Below are 18,708 nucleotides of genomic sequence, written 5' to 3' on the forward strand. Positions count from 1 at the left end.
TTTCATTGTCATTAAAAGAGCACTGAGCACGTTTCAAGTTTGTAGCTTACTATGCATGCATGGTTATTAAAAATAATGTAGGTTATTTTTAATAACAAAATGTGGGTTTCGATTATAATATATGTAAATATGTACTGTACATGCATGTGACTTCATTGCTTACTATGTGGAATAAATGTTTTTTTTTTCAAGAGAAAGAACAATATATGCGCTCCCCTCTCCCATCCAGGCGGAATAATTGAAACTCTCTTCAAAGTTCCTCTTTATTCTCTGATTACTTGTGATAACATCTTTCCATCTCTGTCTATCTTCAGAGACAAAAAGATTGCTGTGAGAGAGGGCTATGAGAGCCTACAGTGCAGTATATCTGCCAATTAAGGGAGATGGCTGAATTGTGTGGTAGAAAATTATGGTATTTGAAAAGCTGTGGAGCGAGGTAGCAGGATAGAAAGATAAGAGAAGTGTAAGTGGGCTCCATAAGGCTTTGTTGGTGAATCTTTCTCTATACAAACATACATACTGAAGGGTTTGATACCTATAGTTCTGACACATTTTATTTCATCAATATTCATGTGGAACTATAATACCATATAATGCCACACAGTATATATAATACAGTATAATGTAATACAGTTCTTGTATATAATGCAATACATTATGTCTTTTTCTGTCTGACTGAACCTCTCCCTTCCTCCACCCACTCACCACCTCCGCCTCTACTTAACCTACTCATATATAGACAAAGAAAATGCAATATTAAATCAAATCAATGCATATCTATTAAAGGGGTAGTCCAACAGTTCAGTATTGCATTTCCATAATGCTGGGGGTCTCTACTCATATCTCTTACTCTAATTATATTTGATGTATAAATGTATTAGGTGCACAGTGTGACTGCCTTTTATTTCTTAAACACTACAAATGTAAAACACATTAATAACAAAAATAATCAGAACAAAGAGACAGAACATAATCCCTTAATTCAATACAGAAACATAACCATCAGTGCCTACACTGTTGGCACACATGGCTACAGTCCTTCCCTCTATTCAGCCCCAATTTTATAGTCCACAGGACATTTTTTATTGCGAGGCTCTGAGGTTATAATCCACAGTGGGGACCGGTAATTCATGTTTTGAGCAGCCATCTCGGCTGACTTTCTGAAGTGTTCGCTCAGTCAGTAATGCTGCTTTGGTAAACAATGTGTGGAGAAAAAAAAGGGTTACATTGCAGCTATCAGCACTGTGCACCACCCCAAAAAAAGGACTACAAAAAAACTAGGTATGTGTTTGAGGTTTCCTGCTGCTGGGTGCACTGATTCAAACACCAGTCATCACAAAACCTGGAACCACAAAAAAAAAAAAAACAAGAAACAAGGAAGCTTTTCCTCCGAACAAAAGCGACACTGCCTTGTTTGTAATGATGAATTACAGCATGGGCTTAACGGGCATGTTCATAATGGATATTTGATGGAGTTTCAAAGTGAATGGGCACAGTAGAAAGCAATGCAGTTTTGCATTATATTCTTAAAACTTGTTGTTATGTATTGGGGAACTGCCGTAGATTGGGACTGAAATGGTGACTGCTCAAATGTTCCTTTCTTTCTTGTCTCTTTACCTGAGGATAAAAAAAACACAGCTACAAGGCTGAGTGACACACACCTCTCACCTGTTACCAAACACCTCGTAACCAGAGAAGCAACTATTCTGCATGGTTTGCTGTTTTTATACTTGTGAAAATTTCTCTGAGTGCCTTTTATCCTAGCCGGTGGTATGCATATTAGACATTTAGCTGTGATAAGAGGAAAAACAGACATACACACTTGCACAGGCACGCACACGCACACACACACACACACACTCGAATACATATTCAGTATAATAATGACCAGCAGGACTCTACAGGAGTCTCAGCAGGACTGGGAGAGCACAGAGGGATGAAGGGAAGGAACAATGAGGCGGATTTTTTTCGGTAGGAGAAAGAGGAGAAGTAATGAAATGGAATGCCAGGAAGACCGAAATAAAAGAGGTAAGAAAAGAGAAAAAAAAAAAAGATAGAAAATGATAGATGATGTTAGAATGTCACCTCCGTCGTTGTCTGTTCCATCACTGCAGTCAGTTTCCATGACAACACTGCATCCAGGCCCACTCCATCCAGCCTGGCAGACACAGCGCCAGCCGCTTTGCTCCAGGGTACAGCGCCCATGCCCACTGCACAACCCTGGGCAGCCGTCTGAAAAGGTGTGGCCCACATGCACATGTGTACAAACACACACACACGCACACACACACACACACACGCACAACACACAAACATTTTTGGCATTTGTTAGCATGTTGAGGGAGCACAACACAAATTTAGATACTGAATAAAGATAAATTACCTTTCACTACAACGTCCAAATCATGAGTAACTGTGAAGGAGGAAGTGAGAGAAAGCAATTGAAAATGTAAATTATCCAAGCGACAGTAACACCTTTTTTTATCTAATTAATCATACTGGTCAAAATATCGCAAGGAATAATTAAACACTTCCACATGCACACACACATGTGTGCGTGGAGCTCACCAATGTTACAGTGCTCTCCCTCCCAGCCAGGCTGGCAGATGCAGGTCCCATCGTGGCACTGGCCGTGTTCTTCGCAGCGAGGATGGCACGCTCTCTGGTCGCACGCAGCGCCAATCCAACCCTCCTCGCACTGGCACTGGCCCTCTGAGCAAACTCCATGGCTGCCACATGGCACCGGGCACAGCTCTGCCGAACAGGTGGGTGGGGATATGCGTGAGAAAAAAAGCGTGTAAGTGTGAGAGGAGGAGAGAATGAGAGGGAGGGGAACAGATGGAGGAATTGAACATTGGAAGAAAAGAAAAAGGTAAAAGAGGAACAGGGGACATTGGAGTGAGGAAAAAAAAAAGAGAAGGAAAAATACAGAATTGGGGGTGAGCCATTGGATATAGGTGAGAGAGAGAAAAAAAAAACAAGCGATAGAGGAGGATAACCTCAGAGACTAAAAAGTCTACTTTCTCACAATACACAATCTTCCCACCTCTAATAGCTGAGCTCCCTGAAGGAGAAGAGTGAATAGACTCATAATAACAGCCAAATGATTCGTATTTGCACCGCATATTTAAACTACAGGGACTCCAATTCAGCTCTATTATTCTTTTCTGACATTTTGATCAGATTTGGTGGGTATGTTAATACCCTTCCTCTCCCTTTCTTTCTCTCTGTCTCTCCATCTTTGTCTCTGTCAGCATTCTCTTTTCGGCTTCTCTTTCCCTCCCTCTCTTTTGCAACATCCCTTTAAAATTCTTCCCTCCTCTTTTTGTCTATTTCCTTTTCTCTGTGCCTCCTCACCATCTTACATCCCCTCCCTCTCTCTCTCTCTCTCTCTTTCTCTTTCTCTCTCTCTCTCTCTCTCTCTCTGCAGAAGCAAAGCCTCATCCATCAGTAAAGAGAGCAAAGTGCTGGAGGCACACAAAGACTACTTATCCAGCTGCAGTAAAAAGTTATTTCAATTTAAATATACATAGCATGGAGAGGGAGGAAAAAGTGGATTAAAGTTGGAGAGTTTTTCAGCTCTCTATTAGAATTACATTAGCTTAGCTATGCTTCAACAAGACCAGGACGTAGAATTGCTGGGTCCTTTTGATTAAAAGCCCAGCAGGTAGAGGGGAGGCTGCTCATATCTCAGATATTCAGCCATGGTCTATCATTATCATCGGCTATATCACTATAATAAGGCATGCATACACCTGAGAGCGGCTGCTAATGCCAATTGCCTGCAAATCACTGGTGTGCATGGTAAAACGGATCCTTTCCAACACCAGTGTTAAGTTAGTGTGGTGGAAATAGTGGAAAGTCAGTCCTATTATGGCTTTTCCTCGCTGTCAGCTTACACTGCAAGGACAAGGACACTTTTCACACTGTGTACCGCAGAGTACTGCATTCTATATTTTAGCCACTACAGTCTTGCTACAGTGACTATCTTGCCACCTTTCCCCCCCACGCTCAGCGTAGAATCGCTATCTATTTAAGCGTCTAATGCGGTGCAAAGAAAGAGTTAAGATAGTTGAAGATGTAAGAAATCTTTTACAGCTATATTTAAAACCCACATATTAACTAACATGTTGCAAGCACGGGTATGCAGTAAACATCACCAAGCTTTTAAATGCCAGGCTGAATGTTCCTCAGAGTAGCAGTCTCTTAAAGGCCTCGCAGCAAAGTGAGAATAGAGGTCTTTTTTTTCTCGCCTGCATTTTTTTCCTCATTTAGCTGAAGGGAGTATGTGCGTGTGTGTGTGTGTGTGTGTGTGTGTATGTGCGTGAGTATATGTGTGTTACAGTATAAGTGCATGGTAAAGTGAGTGCTGGTGCGAGGGGGGCTCGAGAGTGCTGCCGTCAGAGAGTCATGAGGGGAAATCTCATTTACGCCCAGCATGAAGAGAGTGCAAAAAACTGCACATACATAGACACAAACACATGCACGCACACGCACGCGCGCACACACGCACACACACACACACACACACAGACCCATTTCACTCAGTGGCTCCGATCCATATTTCTCTCTCATGTCTATCAAATCCCCAGAAAATAGTATCTGGCAAGACCACGCGTGCTACAAGAACACTGGCAAACTAGCGATGTGCAGTTGAAGTTTTCAGTGTTTTTTTCTGTGTGTGAACAATAATCCTCAGGTCTTACCAGTGTAGCAGTCTGGGCCCGTCCAGTTGGGCTGGCAGGCGCAGGTGTCTGACTCGGGGAGATAGGTGCCATGTCCTGAACACTGTTCCTGACAGGCTGGCAGCGGGTCATCACAGCTTACTCCTGCCCAGCCTGCCGAGCACACGCACTCCCCGCGCACGCACACGCCGTGCCCACCACACTGAGGGTCTACGCAGTCCACTGCAGAGAGGGAGGGAGAGGACAAACAGAAAAGCAAAAATGAGGGGAGGGAGTGAAAGGGTGGGGGGAGTAGGAGGAGGGGCAGGGGGCACCTGTCTCATTATAATCATCGAGTATGAAAGCAGTGTTCTTTGCATCCCATCCAGGAGTTAACCACCCCAGCTACAATCCCTGTATCTGTTCCACAACATTACACTTCATAGGACACTTAGAACTCGGGCTTTGATAAGGGGTGAAATGGGTTGGTTTGGCTGTGTGTGTGTGTGTGTGTCATGGTGGTCTGCGCTACGCTGTGTAGTAACTGTTAGTGTGTGTAATTACAGCTCTGTGCGCCGAGCCAGAGCTCAGCACAGTTCGGCTCAGCTCAGCTCAGCTCAGCTCCGCTGCTCAAGGTCAAACACATGATTCAGTCTCTGCAGGCCTGGATACTGTAGGCAACAGCACGGCGGTCTTTAGGACAGCTGTGCCATCAGGTTATGATCAAGTGTAACATCATAATTGTTTTAAACATCATGGCTTTGTTTGCTTATACTAATTTATTGGGTGGTTTTACAGTGGGAGCTGCAAGGTGTCCTGTACAATAATATGCGAGGCCTTAGCTACCTGAGCTACCTGAGGTTTTGCCATCTGAACCTTTGGCCATCTTGCTTGGTTTTCACTCCCTTTATTTACAACTTTATGTCTTAGCCAGACATGCTGTATATTGAAATACTCAGAATAAGTTAGGCTTCTCAAAAATTGCATCCTTTGATATGTGAGTGGTATTATGCATGTTCTATGTATCTCCAAAGCCTTTTCTTGGATTTTTGTTGACTTTTTTTTTGCCACAACATGCTTTTGGGCGATGTAAACACAAAGTATAATTTTGCTATGGAGTCAGCAAGGAGGTTGTAGGCTACCCAGCCAATATTTATTAATTCATGTTTAGCCAATATTTCTTTACATTTAGGCAAATCTGCATCATGAGAGCGTGTGCTGCATTAGCTAGTAGCCATTTCTGTTTGCAACAATCAACAGGATTAGTTTTGATACTGAAGAAAAGGAAAAAAAAGATGATCACCAAGGACGACGAACACCATTTTTCTATGATTTGTTAGTGGATTTATGGACATCTACTATTTTTCAGTGGAAAAAGGAAGTTTACCCATATGTGTAAGATTTATGTGCATTTCAATTTGTGATTTTGGGCTGAATAAATAAAACTGACTTGACTAAAAAGCTCTGCAGAGCTGACTGGTTAGGCAGAGTTGGCTGATAATTCTCTATGGGTTCATCACTATGAGGGACCCCTGTCAAATTACACATAGTCATTTGATCCATTGTTAATAAAAAAATATTGATTAGCTTACCTTCATCAAAAAATAGCAAAGTCAATGAGTGGAGCTATTTTTAATGTGCAGTTGTGACATTGTGATGTGTGTATCTCTGCTTTTGAGAGTGTGAAACCTCTTACCTTGTTCACAGTTAACCCCCTTGTAGGCCGGACTGCATATGCAGATTCCCTGGATGCAGGAGCCATGGTTGGAGCATGTGGGGTCGATACACTGACCTTCCTCCACATTACACTCTGCCCCCTTCCACCCTGCCAGGCACACACACCTTCCTTTCTCGTATACGCCGTTACCGCTGCACAACACAGGGCATGAATCTGCAACAGGACAAACACAGATTACACCCACGTATTCGGTTGTACACACATGCAAAGACACACACACACACACACACAGTGCTGCAGTATATTAGCTGGGAGACCGCAGTAACCTACCGTGAGTGGGGCTACGCTCTCTTATCTCAGCTTGTGCACAGATTCAGCAAATCCTCAAGCAGCCTCTGTCTCCCTCTCTTTCTCTCCCTCTCTCTCACACACACACACACACAGGCTGGTACGCACATATACGCACACACACTCCAGCCAAATCCCTCACGCTGTTTCAATTTACTCAAGCACCACCTGAGCCTGGCTACCACGGCAACCCAGGAATTGTAGAAAATCCCCACAACGTCACCTCACTCGCTCTGAACAGGCCGTGAAAACAATCGTGAAAACGAAAGATTAGGAAAGAGAGCATTAGGGGTTTATAGAATGAGGGTGGAAAGCAGAGCTATCTCCATGCAGAGATGGAGAGCTGTGTGGCTAATGTAATGACAGCCAGGTAGAATAAAGTCAGTGAGTGTCTGATGACGCAGTGACAGTTACAACCCTCCCTCCTCCCCCCCTTCTTCATTGCAGCTGGAGGAGGTATGGCAGCTCGAGACTTCAAATGGATTAGAAACCAACGCCTCTTTTCTGGAATAATTTGCAATGAAGGCCCTGTGCGTTCATGCGTGCAGGCATGTGTTATGTGTTTGTTTGATCCTTTGTTAAATCTAACACTGTACCCCACAGTAATACATTCACACTTTGCTTTTTCCAACTCTTGCTAAAACTTGCAGTCTAACTTTTCAAACGGCGGATATTACAACGTGAGCAAACGAGGAAAGATGAGAGGAAGGTATGAATAAATGATGAGCGTAAATAAATCATAGGATGTGATATCACATCACCTGTTTCAACACAATGAGACAGAGACAACTACAATAATTATACAAAGAAGGACAGAGGGAGAGGATGGGAAACCGAGGCAGAGAGAGTGAGAGGGAGGGAGACGATACAGAGGCAACGAGAGAGAAAGATAAATAAAGGGGGGAGAGTAAAAGAGACAGTTAATGTTGTCAGTATGAAATGAAAACGTGACATGAGAAGAACAAAACCAACAATGAATTGATCCTACTAATTGTTACGGTTTATTCCAGTGAGCCACGCTGAGTAACATGATATCCCGAACATGGTAAATTCTCATATTTCAGCATGAACAGATGAAGGCTGGTAACTAATAAAGTCCACCTTAAAAAACACAGAGGAGCGGAGGAATTAATTGTGCTCTGTTAGCTCACATGATAAATTCACCATAATGCCATCTGTCCACAAAGTTTCATGTCATACTGAGTACTCTGTTGTTGTTGTTTGTTTTTTTTTTTTTAATCAGAAACATTATTATTTCTAATTCAGTTGCTTCCACTCCACCAATTTTCCTGCGCTCGTTAAGTTGGCGCCAATAAAACTTGACACTTCCTGCAGATGTTTCAAATTTAAAGTGCACCAGAAACAGCTGCTGCCCTTTGAGTCGCTAGATTGCTTTTAATTGTAAAACATCTGATTCATGGTAGCTTAACAGTGCTCAGATAATAGCAGAGTGGAAGAGAATGGAAACCCTGTCTCTTATAATAGAGGTGTCTGCAGTTGAGGTAAATAAAGGCTGAATTTGACAATTTACAGTGCAGAGTCCTGGAGCTATAAATACCCACTAGTGCGTATTAATCCACAGCTGAAAATAGTCCTTAGTAAATACAGTTTTTACTCCTGTTTAAGTAACGTACAGTAATTATAAGAACAAATGTGCTTGGGGTCGAGTGTCACAGACAGGCTAAGGAGGAGAAAGCACTAAGAGACAGACAGATGAATTGTTGGTTTTGGTCTTTTGGAATTTTTTTCGGAAAAGAAAAATATAGAATAAAGCCAGCCTTTCTTACCTTTGGCACAGTCAGGACCCAAGAATCCAGCGAAGCAGTGGCAGTGTCCAGCCACACACTCTCCATTTCCATTACAATCAGTGGAGCAGCCATCCATTGTGTCTACACAACCGCATGCACACACACACACACAGTATTCACAAATTCAAGACATGAAAAGGAAGAGAAAAAAAAAAAAAAAACAGAGCTTGAAAATATTCCACATGTAACCCCATAAGCTGGCATAGCTTTCTGTTATTGAATGAGAGATCTGATAAGCAATGGATGGCTCCCCAGACACAGGGGCTATATTAGATTAGTCTGATCCAGCTGCTATCACTCTCTGGGGAATGGCCAAGCACTCACTTACACTCAGTAGCACTAAGCACATTATACTGCATTACAGGTTGGAAACACACTGCGTGCAAATTTACAAACATCAAAGCTTAATCAACAAACTGTTTACAAGAGCGCAGTTTGGAACGGGATTGAACAACATAAAATCTGACAATGTGAGTGCACAAGTTAGTGGAGAATAGATGATACTGCATTGCCACAGTCGCTACGCACTCAGCGTGGTGGAGATCAATGTGATGCTTGTTCCTACTAGTGCTTTGTCTCATCTGGATGTGTGTGTTTCATCATATCCTTCTGTAGGCTATATGCATTTCATCATATTACTCCATCGGACTTCAGTTAACTTCCTTCCTTTTACTGTTCTCCTTTTCTCCCATTGATATGTCCGTCAAGTCAGCTCTCATTCTCCGGGTATAGACAGCATGGCAAAGATAGATAAAGAGGGAGAGCACTTTTATGCTTTTAGAGCATTATATAAGCCTGCTGAGCTCTGTCAGCTCCTCTCAAAATGGAAGATTCTGGTGGAGAAGTACCCAGAGGCTGGCAGAATTGGTGATTTGAACTATGCTGCTGCTTGTCTTGTGCCAGGCGAGCTCTATCTAAGCTAGATAGAGTAATTAAAATGGGTGTCAAGGATGTCATCCTTTATTTGACCCTCTCCCGTCCTGCTCGGCTCCTCTGAACAAGGACTGACTCCAGAGTCAACCCTCTGCAGTCCCCTGGCTCACTCTGTTCAGGGAGCATGGATGACAAATCCTTTGGTGGCATGGCTCACGCTCACACACACACACACGAACACACACACACACATGCATTAACAAACACATGCACGCAAAGTTATTATGTGACACCCGCCTTGAGGCGTGTGTGACACATGCTAATGAGACAGGCCCTGCCAGTAGCCGGCAGCACGGCGTTATCCTCCACAGCAGCGCATCACTACAGAAACCAAAGTCATTTTCACCTCCATCACCTGTCATCGTCACACTGATGGAGGGAAGGAGTGGCAATCATCTTTCTCCCACACAGTCAGGAGGACTCACAAACCTTTCTCCATATGTGTCTCTTTCTCACTCGTGAAATAAGACTCACATACACAAATTCCAATATTGTATCTGGCACCTGACACATGCAATGAACAAAAACTCATCTGCAAGGTCAGAGAGTTCCTTTTAATCCAGAGGAGACAAGTGATCTGTCAGAAAGCTCAAGAGGCTGTGAGGGGGAAGGTTGTAACAGTGATATAAGCTCCGTATCTTTCAGGTCAATGTCTCAACTATAAAAATCTCCAGGCAATTAACAGGTAATGTATGAAGTGCCATGTCTAACAAATGTGTGTGTGTGTGTGTGTGTGTGTGTGTGTGCACAAGTGACATCCAACTCAGTTCTTTCCACTGACTAAACCCTTTCCAGTTAGAAATCACTCATGCCATAAGTTATTGCAGTTAAATGCTAATATAAAATGGGTGCTTCCAGCCAAGTGATCTGATTGGTCAAATAAGCATTCCAATTGTACTTTATGAGCCTGTAAAGTTTGAGCCATGCTTTATGACCCTTGGGCTTTATGAATTTATGAAAAAATGAAATGGCTGCCCAGCTAACCAGAAGTATCCAAGCGCTAGCTGACCACTTTTTTTTTTTTTTTGTTTATCTGTTTTGTTCAAACTTCAAGGTGTCTACATGAATTTAAGCAAAACTTTTTCTCACTCTTTGTTGGCCATTGTGTAAAAGATATAATATTCTAGAGGACGCGTGATGACAGGTGAAGTATAGTAATTATGCATAATTAGCCCCGCAGGAAGCACCACTCTCCGCCCGGGTACAGGCTGAGTAGAATTAAAGAAGATGGTGCTGGAGTGGAGGTGGCGAAATGGCAGAAGTCATTAAGCTGAAGCTTTCGTGGGTCACATAAATGTCAATAACTGCGGAGGGAAAAAAAGGTTTTCTCTGCATCTGCTGGCAGTTTTTTTCTAGGCAAAATGGACACTAACGATTTAGAAATCAGCAGCCGTTCTCTCCTATTATATTCTTTTTATTTATATTCCTATGTGAAGCACTTATATGTGATAGTCATCACTGACAGAAAGAGTATTCTGTACACACCTATCAGCATATATTACAGTATACATATCAGCATTTATGCCAACAATTTTCTGTCCTACTCAGCAGCAGCACTGAGTAATATGCAACTGAATGCTCTCTGTGTGTGAAATGGTCTGTGAATGGATGACAGAACAACATAATGTCTTCTGACTGATACAGGTCAGTTATCGGCTGACCAAACACATGAATGAATTGAAATGCTCTGCCACAACTCACTTCTTTCATCTTTTTTTTTTTTTTTTTTTTACCATCTAAGGGAGTATCTAGATGATGATTATTATGATTATCCATGACAGTGTTTCTATACATGTAATCACATACCTCATTACTCTCGAAAGCATGTTTTAATACACATACAGCATGTACCCGTGTTTTTGTAAAAACAAGCATCTTTTGGTACATTAGCATCATTTCACGTATTGTTTTCATATTCTTCATGTTCTCATATTTTCCCTGCTGTCGTACTCTACACTTTATTGATTTTATTCTTTATTTTTTTTTATACGACGGTCTTTTGCTATTTTCTTATTTATACTCTCTGCTTCTTTGTTGTATCCTGTTACTATTTGCTGCAGAAAAGCTCAATTTCCCGACAGAGATCATCTCATTTCTCCCTCATCCCCCCATAAAGCTCCACTCTCGGCTACAGCGCTCTGTGTCTCTTATTAGAATTTATTGTACTGTAGCTCAATGTTTTTGATTTTCTGCCTCCAAAACAATGCTGCATCTGTTTGTAACTCTTGTTAGAGGTGTAAATGGGCAATGAAATGAACTTTGACATCAATCCACTAATATTATTTTCCTCTTTCAAGCCAAATCACTTGATTAATTATTTGAAAAACCTTAGTAGACTAAAGGCTGCTATTCTGAGCCCATCTGTTATGTCTATATTTGTTTTGATCATTGAAGAGAGGAAGCAGAGGGGGAAAAAGAAAAGCTAACTCTTTGTAAATGCCGCGGTTTTCAGTTTAGCTCAAAATATGCAACTCAAAAAAGGTCTGGTACAGTATATCCCCGTATTTACACACAGCACACATGTCAACCAGTGTTTGACAGCTCTGAAATAAAATCTGTGTTTAGCTGTCACATGCTGTCAGTCATTATATAAAGGATTCTAAATATGACAATAAAATATGTCTTCGGTACAATGTTTGGTACTGTGGAGCTGTTTACTGATTTGCTTACAATTTGGGCTTTTAAGAGGTTGGTGATACACATATTTTCCTTATAAGCATCAGAAAAGCTATATGCAATGTTCCTGATCCTTTACTGAACAATATAAAACTACATAATGTATGGCCCGTTAAAGATCAGCAGGAAAAGGAGGAAGCAGGGGTTCCTCTCATAATATCTGTTCATCACATATAGCATGCTGAGTAATTGGTATTTTACCTGTCACTTACATATAAATTATCAAGTATCCCCATGATGTTACTGTGCTACTACATTTCCCAACATTTTTTATTGTTATTTCAATGCTGTATTCTCTTAAGGAGTACTGGACAAAGTGGGAGTGAAGAAACTGCCCTGGTAATTATCCACTTGTCTATATGCAGCCACGTACTCTTGCATTATTCACATCCTTCAATTTACCCTGCCATCCATGTGTGCCATAGCAATGAGCTGCAGTTAGCAAGCCCTGTCATTACTACAAGACCTGTCCTCCCCTTTCAAACAGCTGTCTCTTGCCATGCCAGGCTCACTCTCATAATAGGAAAAGTTCCCTTCAAATGTCAATGAGTTTCAAACCCCTCTTGGCCATGTCCTTATGTTTCTGCAAATCAACAGATGAAAGGGGGGAAAGGACAAGAGAGCCAAGAACTCTGAGATACAAACAGTGGATTGCATACATAAGACAATTTTCAAAAAGGAAAATATCCACGCTAACGTCTTAATGTTTTCAAAATCGGTTTCATTGACGCTGTTTTCAGTGAACCTGTAATAATTCTCCTCACCTATGGGAGTGCTGTGGAGCAACACTTGCTCCAGGTTGCGTCCGTCGTTGTAGAGAGCGAGGTGCCAGGTGCCAGGGTCCATGTACTCAATGAAGCCTGTTTCTTGGAGGCCGCTCAGCAGCAGGCCTTTGGGAGCTTTGGCAGCTGAGACGGGATCAGTCAAGGACCTGGGCAGCGCCTTGCCATCCAACAGTTTCACAAAGTCGAACTGAACACAATACGGGAACACAATCAGACAACGGCAGTGCCATCCAGTTGGAATGAGTGAGACGGGAATTTCACAAAACCTGCATAAATACGATTGAAATTTGCAAGCCAAACCTTGTGCAGTGGTGTGTGGCTGTTGCTGGGTGAGCTTTGTGAGACTGACAATTGAATGTTATTGGAAAACTGCCTGAATACAAGAAATTGGGGGATAGCATTAGATGTGGAAATCAGATGTGAATAACGAAATGTGAATCCAAAGAAATGAAGGGAAATCGTCATCCATGGCAGCTCAGTCCTCTTCCAGACATGTTCCACAGTAGTTGGTTCAACAACTTGACGTGCTGCTAACAGCATGGGCAGACTATACCACCCAGGTTTTCAAATGGAACAGACTATTATTTCATCTGTCTAAACCTTTCTGTGCTTCTTTCTCACCCTCTTTAACTTTCCCCACCACCCTCGTTTCTCCCTCCCATCCTCTCCATCCTCAAACCTCCTTGAACTAGCAAGCACTCGCTGAGCCTTATTCCCCCTGAGGGCTATGTGTCACACTAGTGTCAAAAACAGCTAATTAGACCTCTTCATGCAGGCGAGAGCAGGGGCGCACTGATGTTAAAAAGCAGATGACTCAGTGTGTGTTGTATTTTAGTCTGTATACGTGCTCCTTGCATGTTGCATGAGCTGTTCTACACTGTGTACCATGGGTGTGTGCCTGAGATACACTACATCCACAAGTCAGGTAAATCTGAAAGCGCTGTTTCCCTTCGAAAACGACATGCATCCACACTTTTCACGTCACTTTTGGGAAGATCTCTGTCCACATGCGGAAAATCTTCCTCTGCCTGTATTATATGGCAAACAAAAACTTGCACTCTCAGTAAATAAAACTTCTGCTTTCCACCATCTCTTATACTGTGTTTTATTACAACCAAACTCACAATTTAATTGTTCTCATTTACATCATTTTTTCTGTTTTTGTTGTCACGATGAGCACAAACTCATGATCAGCTTATGGCTCATAAAAATGCTGCCAGTTAACCAGGCAAAACAGCAAGTCCGCCTCTGCTGCACTGGGGCTTCGATCAAAATTGTTTATGCTCACGCACTTGTCTGACAAGGCAAGCACAAATACAGTTTATTGACACATGTATTGTGTGATTGGCTTAACTGACATTTAAAATGAGTGATCACAGACAAGGTTAGAGGTGACTGAAAATTATCTTTGCTGCTGCACAGCCCCTGACCCCGTATCTGAGCAGGCATACATCTATGAAATTATATTGGTGCATCAATTCTGGGAGAAGTAGCTATCTACCTAGAAAGAAAGGTAGAGACTAATACCTAATAGGTATGTAACCAAACTGTATAAACATATGTGAGACTGCTAGTGGTGGTATTACTTCCCCAGAAACCTGATAATCCTACTAGCAATCAAATATGAAACATTCAATCAGAAATTCAATCCTACTCCGATTTTGAGATTGGCTGAAATTGTGGAAAACTGTAACACTGTCATGGTGACCGAGCGCACGGGCAAACCTGAGATAGACCGTAGAGCAGGGATGTTGAGAGAAGGAAAATGAGTAAACCTGAGTGGAAGAGGTTATTGCTGTGCATATATGTGGATAATAGCAAACATTACAATGCAAGGAGCACCTGCACACTGAATCAAAGCTCCCTTTAATTTTATCTTGCTACGTTTCGACAAACTACAGGTCTTCCTCAAGCACCCACAGGAAGGAAATGAAGGATATATATACAGTAGCAAAGTGAACCAGTGATATCTACTTATCTATTTGAAACACATTTATAAGTCTATTTATATTAATATTTTTACTTCCCTTGTGATAAGTCTTGACATACATGAATTAGATAATAATGATGTCACTGGTCATTTTGCTATATATACATCCCTCATTTCCTCCCTGTGGGTATTTGCCTGAAGAAGACCTGTAGTTGGTTGAAACATCGCAAAATAAAATTAAAGGGAGCTTTGATGTAGTGTGCAGGTACTATTTGGATTGTAATTTAATTGATTTTGTATCCAGCATCTATCCCACTGAGGTATTGTTGATTTGCACACGACTACTCTGATTTAATAGCGAGCATGCAAATACATTTACTGAGCACAGAACAGATTTTTGTTCGCCCAAATTAAATCCTTCTTTCTTTGATAATAGTGTCTCTACAAAATATAATTTATATGCTTTCAAAAAACATTTTTCTGTGTTCAAAATGTTCCATTGCAAGCTCAGGGCTGATAATATAAATATATTCTTTAATCTAAATATAATATATGTAATTGTTTTTTGGAGAAAAAAAAACAAAACACAGAGTTAAGGGTGCATTTTCAGATTTATCTGGCTTAGACTGGATGTGGTCTATGGTAGACCAGCAAACAAGCCCATCTGGGTGAACAGCATGCTTCAACAGGAGCCTTGTTTACCTGAGTGTGTGTGGGCGGTATGTTCCTGCGTCCATAGACCCCCAGCAGTGCGTTGTGTGAGAGAGAGAGGTTGAACTTGATGTAGGTTGGATGGTGCACAGTCATATGAAACCTCCAAAAAAGCCCCGGGGGGATGGGCTGGCTCTGCTGGGTCCCGATGTCGACCTCGCCACGGTCGATGGCCCGGCCTCGCACCCACTTCTCTGTAGGTAAAAACCACAGACAGGTGATATTGTTGAGACACATCCTGCGGATTTATCATGGTGGACAGGGACTTCTATTCAGTATCAGAGGGAGCAATTAATAACCAACCTGATGTCCTCAAACATTGGTGTGATCAGCGGCCGTGCTAATGAAATGAGACTGAATAGACATCAAGAATGACTGAGCGCTGGTGAAAATCCTGCTTTTCAAGAGACTCTGCGTTGGCAATCATTTGGATAGGCTCTGCATAAAGATGAACTGCTTTAGAAAGGAAATGTTTTGTCTGAGAGCTGTCTACTGGGGCTTTGTCATGTGCTATATTAGCATCTTTTAACAAGAAAGGAAGAGAGAGTGTGTGTGTATGTGTGTGTGTGTGTGTGTGTGAAGAGAGAGACCGAGAGGTAGATGTGGAAAAAAAAGGAGTGAGGAGGGCAGGGGTACACACACATGCACGCACGCATTCACAAATAGCGTCACGGCACACAGATAGTGTCTTGAGTGAGAGCCTGTCTTTGTGTGTGAAGAGAATAGGTCTTTCCAAAAGTCCCCTGGCCATCAGCTCCTCTCCTCTCCATAAGCCTTTATCAACCACCGGGCCAGAGTCTTTTGTGTAGGGGAGAAGGCGAAGCTCTCCAGCCCTCTTTGTGTCGGCTTTTATGGAGAGATATATCTCTGCTTCTAAACTAAGATGGAGGAAATACGGTGACAGAGGGGAGCCAGCCGATCGTTACGGCCACAAAGGCAGAAGAACAGTTAGGGGCAGATTCATGGACGAGGCCGCTAGCTCTCAATCTATAATGCCTGCAGCTTTACCACTCCATTATGGCGACACCATGCACACCCGCAGACCCTTCAGCATATATCACATGTACTGTCACACAGATAGGGAGGTAGAGAGAGCAGGCCTGGAAGTAGTTCCTGTTTCTATCGTCCTTTTTAGCCATGCTGGCAGCGTGACTCAAAGGATGGTTATGTCGGTTTGTCGATCCACCACTTTAGTCCACGCTGAAATATCTCAACTACTATTGGGTGGATAGTCTTGACATTCATGGTCCCAAGAGGATAATTCCTAAAAAGGCCAGTGCCTTTTTAGGAATGACCTTCCTTTTCATACAGAATCACCATGAGGTTGACATTTGCGGTTTTCAGTAAAATGTCTTGACAACTATAGCCATGAAATTTGGTGCACACATGTTCACGTTTCCCTCAGGCTGAACTGTAATACCCCTTAACTTTTCATCTACCACCATCATCAGTTTCAATTCGTCCAACACTTTGGTTTATGACTCAATACCTGCACAAATCAAGACATTTCCAACTCAACTGTACTTCTTTGTGTTTAGTGCTAAATAGGAAATGCTAGCATGCTAACATACTCACCTAAGATGGTAAACATTACACCTGCTAAACAGCAGCAAACACTGTCACTGTGCGCATGTTAGCATGGTGATTTACAGCTCTTAGTCTTGTTTCTTTCTTACCAACACTTTTAAGACATTCTCTCACAAAATGTCAAATAGCATGCTAATAAACTCCAAAGCGTTTCCTTTTATCTTCTATCTCCTTTATCCTCCTCTTCTAGGGACTGCAGGATTGAAATAAAGTAAATTGATTAATTGGTTAATTGACTGAACTCGACTCAACAGTGACAGGAGAGTGAGATAGAGGAAGGCAGAGTACAGATAAAGGGATAGAAAGATGAGAGTTGGATGAGGACAAAAAGAGAGCTCAAAAGGCCTGTAATGAAAGAGACAAGGAGACAGGTGTCCTGTCTGAAGCATAAATTGTCCTTGTACTAAAATCTCTACCAAAAAGAATAAAGCAGCTTGGCAGAACTAAGGTATGCATTCATGCATTCCTGCCGAGTATACCTCAGCAGTCTACTTCTTTTAATGCTAATCCTCACTCCTGTGCCTCGCCACAAAAAAAATAAAGGCCAGCAGAGGGATGGATGTCCTGAGGAAAGCAGCCTTTTATTCAACACTAGATGAATAGGACATGAATAGGGCATGGCAGTTGGCAGAACACTGGCAGGCAGACAGGCGCACAGGCAGGCCGGGGAGCAGGCTGACTGGCAGGCTGGCGGGCAGATGAGCAGGCAGGTCCTTCTGATGCTAATTACTGTATAGTGCCTCTCCAAGTCTGATGCAACACAGGGACAGAAAGCGGCGCTCAGGTCAGCCGCGAGGATGGGTGGTGGGGTGTGGGAGACGGTGGGGTGGTGGTGCTATAGAGGAGAAGAAGAAAAAAAAAAGGGGAGGGGGAAGAGACAAGAAGAGAGCAGCATGTCCAAAGAGGGGGTGGCGGTGTCAAGTTACAGCTGCTGATGCAAGAAGAAAAACCCCCCCTTGCATCTCCCTCTCCCTCTGTCTCAGCAGTAGAGAATAATACTGCTGCTACAGTAAAAAGCGGGGAGGATCGAGGCATTTTGGGAGTCCCGCAGATACCAGAAGGATCGCATGGTGACTATGGCTCCTCCAGGCCTCCCCAGCTGTTCAGATTACTGCTGTCAATCAATGTGTTCCAGCAGCACCACAGCCCCGTGTGTCTCTGCACAAAACCTGAGACCATTCTTTTGAAAATATCTTTCAAAACAGTAAATCTCTGTTTATTCCTACTTGGCAGGCAAAAGGCATACAAGCTTAAACAAGCCAATATGCGAGCAGGGAGGTAAAATTCCTTCACACCTTTGCTATGTTGTGGCTTTAATAAGGGAAAAGCAGCTTGAAATTCACACTTGCTAGTAGTTACTTAGGATAAAAATAAAAATAAAAATCAATGGCATCGCATAAATCTCCTCTTGTGCTTTTCATCATTAGTTGGCAGCAGAAGCAAGATGTAAGCAAAAAAAAAAAAAAGTATAAAGGGGCGATGAAAGTGTTGCATAGCTCATTCATGTCTGCCATCAAGCTCAACGTGCCCTTGATGGAAATGGTAGATGGTTAGTAGGCAGGTCTACTCGCAATAACCAACATACAGT

The 18,708-nt window shown here is 42.5% G+C and overlaps 1 protein-coding gene across 4 annotated transcripts in view; it reads right to left on the bottom strand.

Annotated features, from left to right (window-relative positions):
* The window catches only part of tenm1 (teneurin transmembrane protein 1), a 185,070-nt gene that overhangs the window by 60,150 nt on the left and 106,212 nt on the right, over positions 1 to 18,708 (bottom strand). For all 4 annotated transcript variants that reach the window (XM_067598739.1, XM_067598741.1, XM_067598738.1 and 1 more), the window contains 8 exons: positions 15,525 to 15,727; positions 12,872 to 13,079; positions 8,478 to 8,579; positions 6,361 to 6,555; positions 4,707 to 4,907; positions 2,569 to 2,754; positions 2,384 to 2,413; positions 2,086 to 2,232 (listed from right to left, as the gene is read on the bottom strand). In XM_067598739.1, the coding sequence (XP_067454840.1) occupies positions 2,086 to 2,232; positions 2,384 to 2,413; positions 2,569 to 2,754; positions 4,707 to 4,907; positions 6,361 to 6,555; positions 8,478 to 8,579; positions 12,872 to 13,079; positions 15,525 to 15,727 (1,272 nt within the window). The remainder of the gene's footprint in view (positions 1 to 2,085; positions 2,233 to 2,383; positions 2,414 to 2,568; positions 2,755 to 4,706; positions 4,908 to 6,360; positions 6,556 to 8,477; positions 8,580 to 12,871; positions 13,080 to 15,524; positions 15,728 to 18,708) is intronic.

Source organism: Thunnus thynnus, chromosome 9 (genome assembly GCF_963924715.1).
Source record: "Thunnus thynnus chromosome 9, fThuThy2.1, whole genome shotgun sequence".
Lineage (NCBI taxonomy): Eukaryota > Metazoa > Chordata > Actinopteri > Scombriformes > Scombridae > Thunnus > Thunnus thynnus.